The sequence below is a fragment of the Aplysia californica genome, unplaced genomic scaffold (assembly GCF_000002075.1).
Source record: "Aplysia californica isolate F4 #8 unplaced genomic scaffold, AplCal3.0 scaffold00082, whole genome shotgun sequence".
Taxonomy (NCBI): domain Eukaryota; kingdom Metazoa; phylum Mollusca; class Gastropoda; order Aplysiida; family Aplysiidae; genus Aplysia; species Aplysia californica.
In genome coordinates, this window is record NW_004797352.1 from 843,942 (window position 1) to 845,053 (window position 1,112).

The 1,112-nt window shown below is 42.6% G+C and overlaps 1 protein-coding gene across 1 annotated transcript in view; it reads right to left on the reverse strand.

The window, feature by feature from the left end:
- LOC101849446 (probable peptidyl-alpha-hydroxyglycine alpha-amidating lyase pgal-1) overlaps nucleotides 1-913 on the reverse strand; it is a gene marked incomplete in the record, with an annotated part of 11,418 nt that extends 10,505 nt beyond the window's left edge. Inside the window, 2 exon segments of the mRNA XM_005094457.3 lie at nucleotides 101-246; nucleotides 656-913. Of these exon segments, the coding sequence (XP_005094514.2) occupies nucleotides 101-235 (135 nt within the window).
- Nucleotides 914-1,112: the final 199 nt, after the last annotated feature.

A 1,112-nucleotide genomic window follows, 5' to 3' on the forward strand; every position in this document is an offset into this window, starting at 1 on the left:
AGAGAGAGAGAGAGAGAGAGAGAGAGAGAGAGAGAAAGACAGAGACAGAACAGAGCTAGAGAGAGAGCATGATGTACCGATATCTGATCTCTTCACATACCTGCAAAGCCTGAAGATATTGGAGGTAGTCTCTCCTGTCGTTCCGATCGAGGTCGTCGATCTGAGGGAAGTAGGCGGGTACAGCCGTGCAGGCAGCCAGCAGACCCAAGAGAGCGATCAAGATGGCTTTTGTCATAATGAATGCCGCTGTGGGGGGAACGAATAATATGGAAAGGTGGTTTAATTTAAAGCTGTTCAATTATTCTATGAAGTTTTTCGAGTGGTCCAGACCTTTATATGTAGGCTTTATTTTTAAATTATGACATCTTTAAGTTTAAGGAACTGTGGTCCCGTTTCTTCCTGTCCCCATTTTAACGAAGTGACAATGGTATGATGGGGATAGGTAAATCAACAATGGGTTTTCCAGCCATGAAGACGGCAGTGGGGTTATTCTTCTTTTTAAAAAATATATCATTATAAATAGTGTTTAAACGAGGTTGTGTATGGATTTTGTTTTTGTTTTAAAACAAAAAGGAAATGAATGGGCCATGGACATCACAACCAGCAGTGGCGTGTGGGGAAAAAAGGGGAAAAAATGGTTAGATGTTATACTTACTGTTCTCAATCTTCTGTGAATACACACACACACAGCTCTGTATCTACTGCCGATGAGTTTAAGCCACAGAAAATGTGACAGAAACAAAAGATGAAATTCTTTACACAGTTACCGTAAGCATTTGTTCCTAATTCTTCCTCTAAAATAATACTTCCGTCCTGTGTGATCCCTCAAACCAAACGATGGCTTCAGGATTTTCATAAAATATCTAGAACACAAGCGTTGGCAGCCTCGCACACACTGCGTCGTTACCAGGAATAGAAGGCCGTGGGCGGGGATCGATCGCGGTTGTCCTTGGCAACGAGAGAAAAAAAAATCAATTCCTCTCTCCGTCATGACGTGCGTGTGTTTGAAGTGTGACGCGATACGCTGGTCAAGGGGAATAACTGAACATATTGCGTGATGAAAAACCGACCCCCTCCCCCCCCACACACACACACAAAAAGAAAAAAAAAAG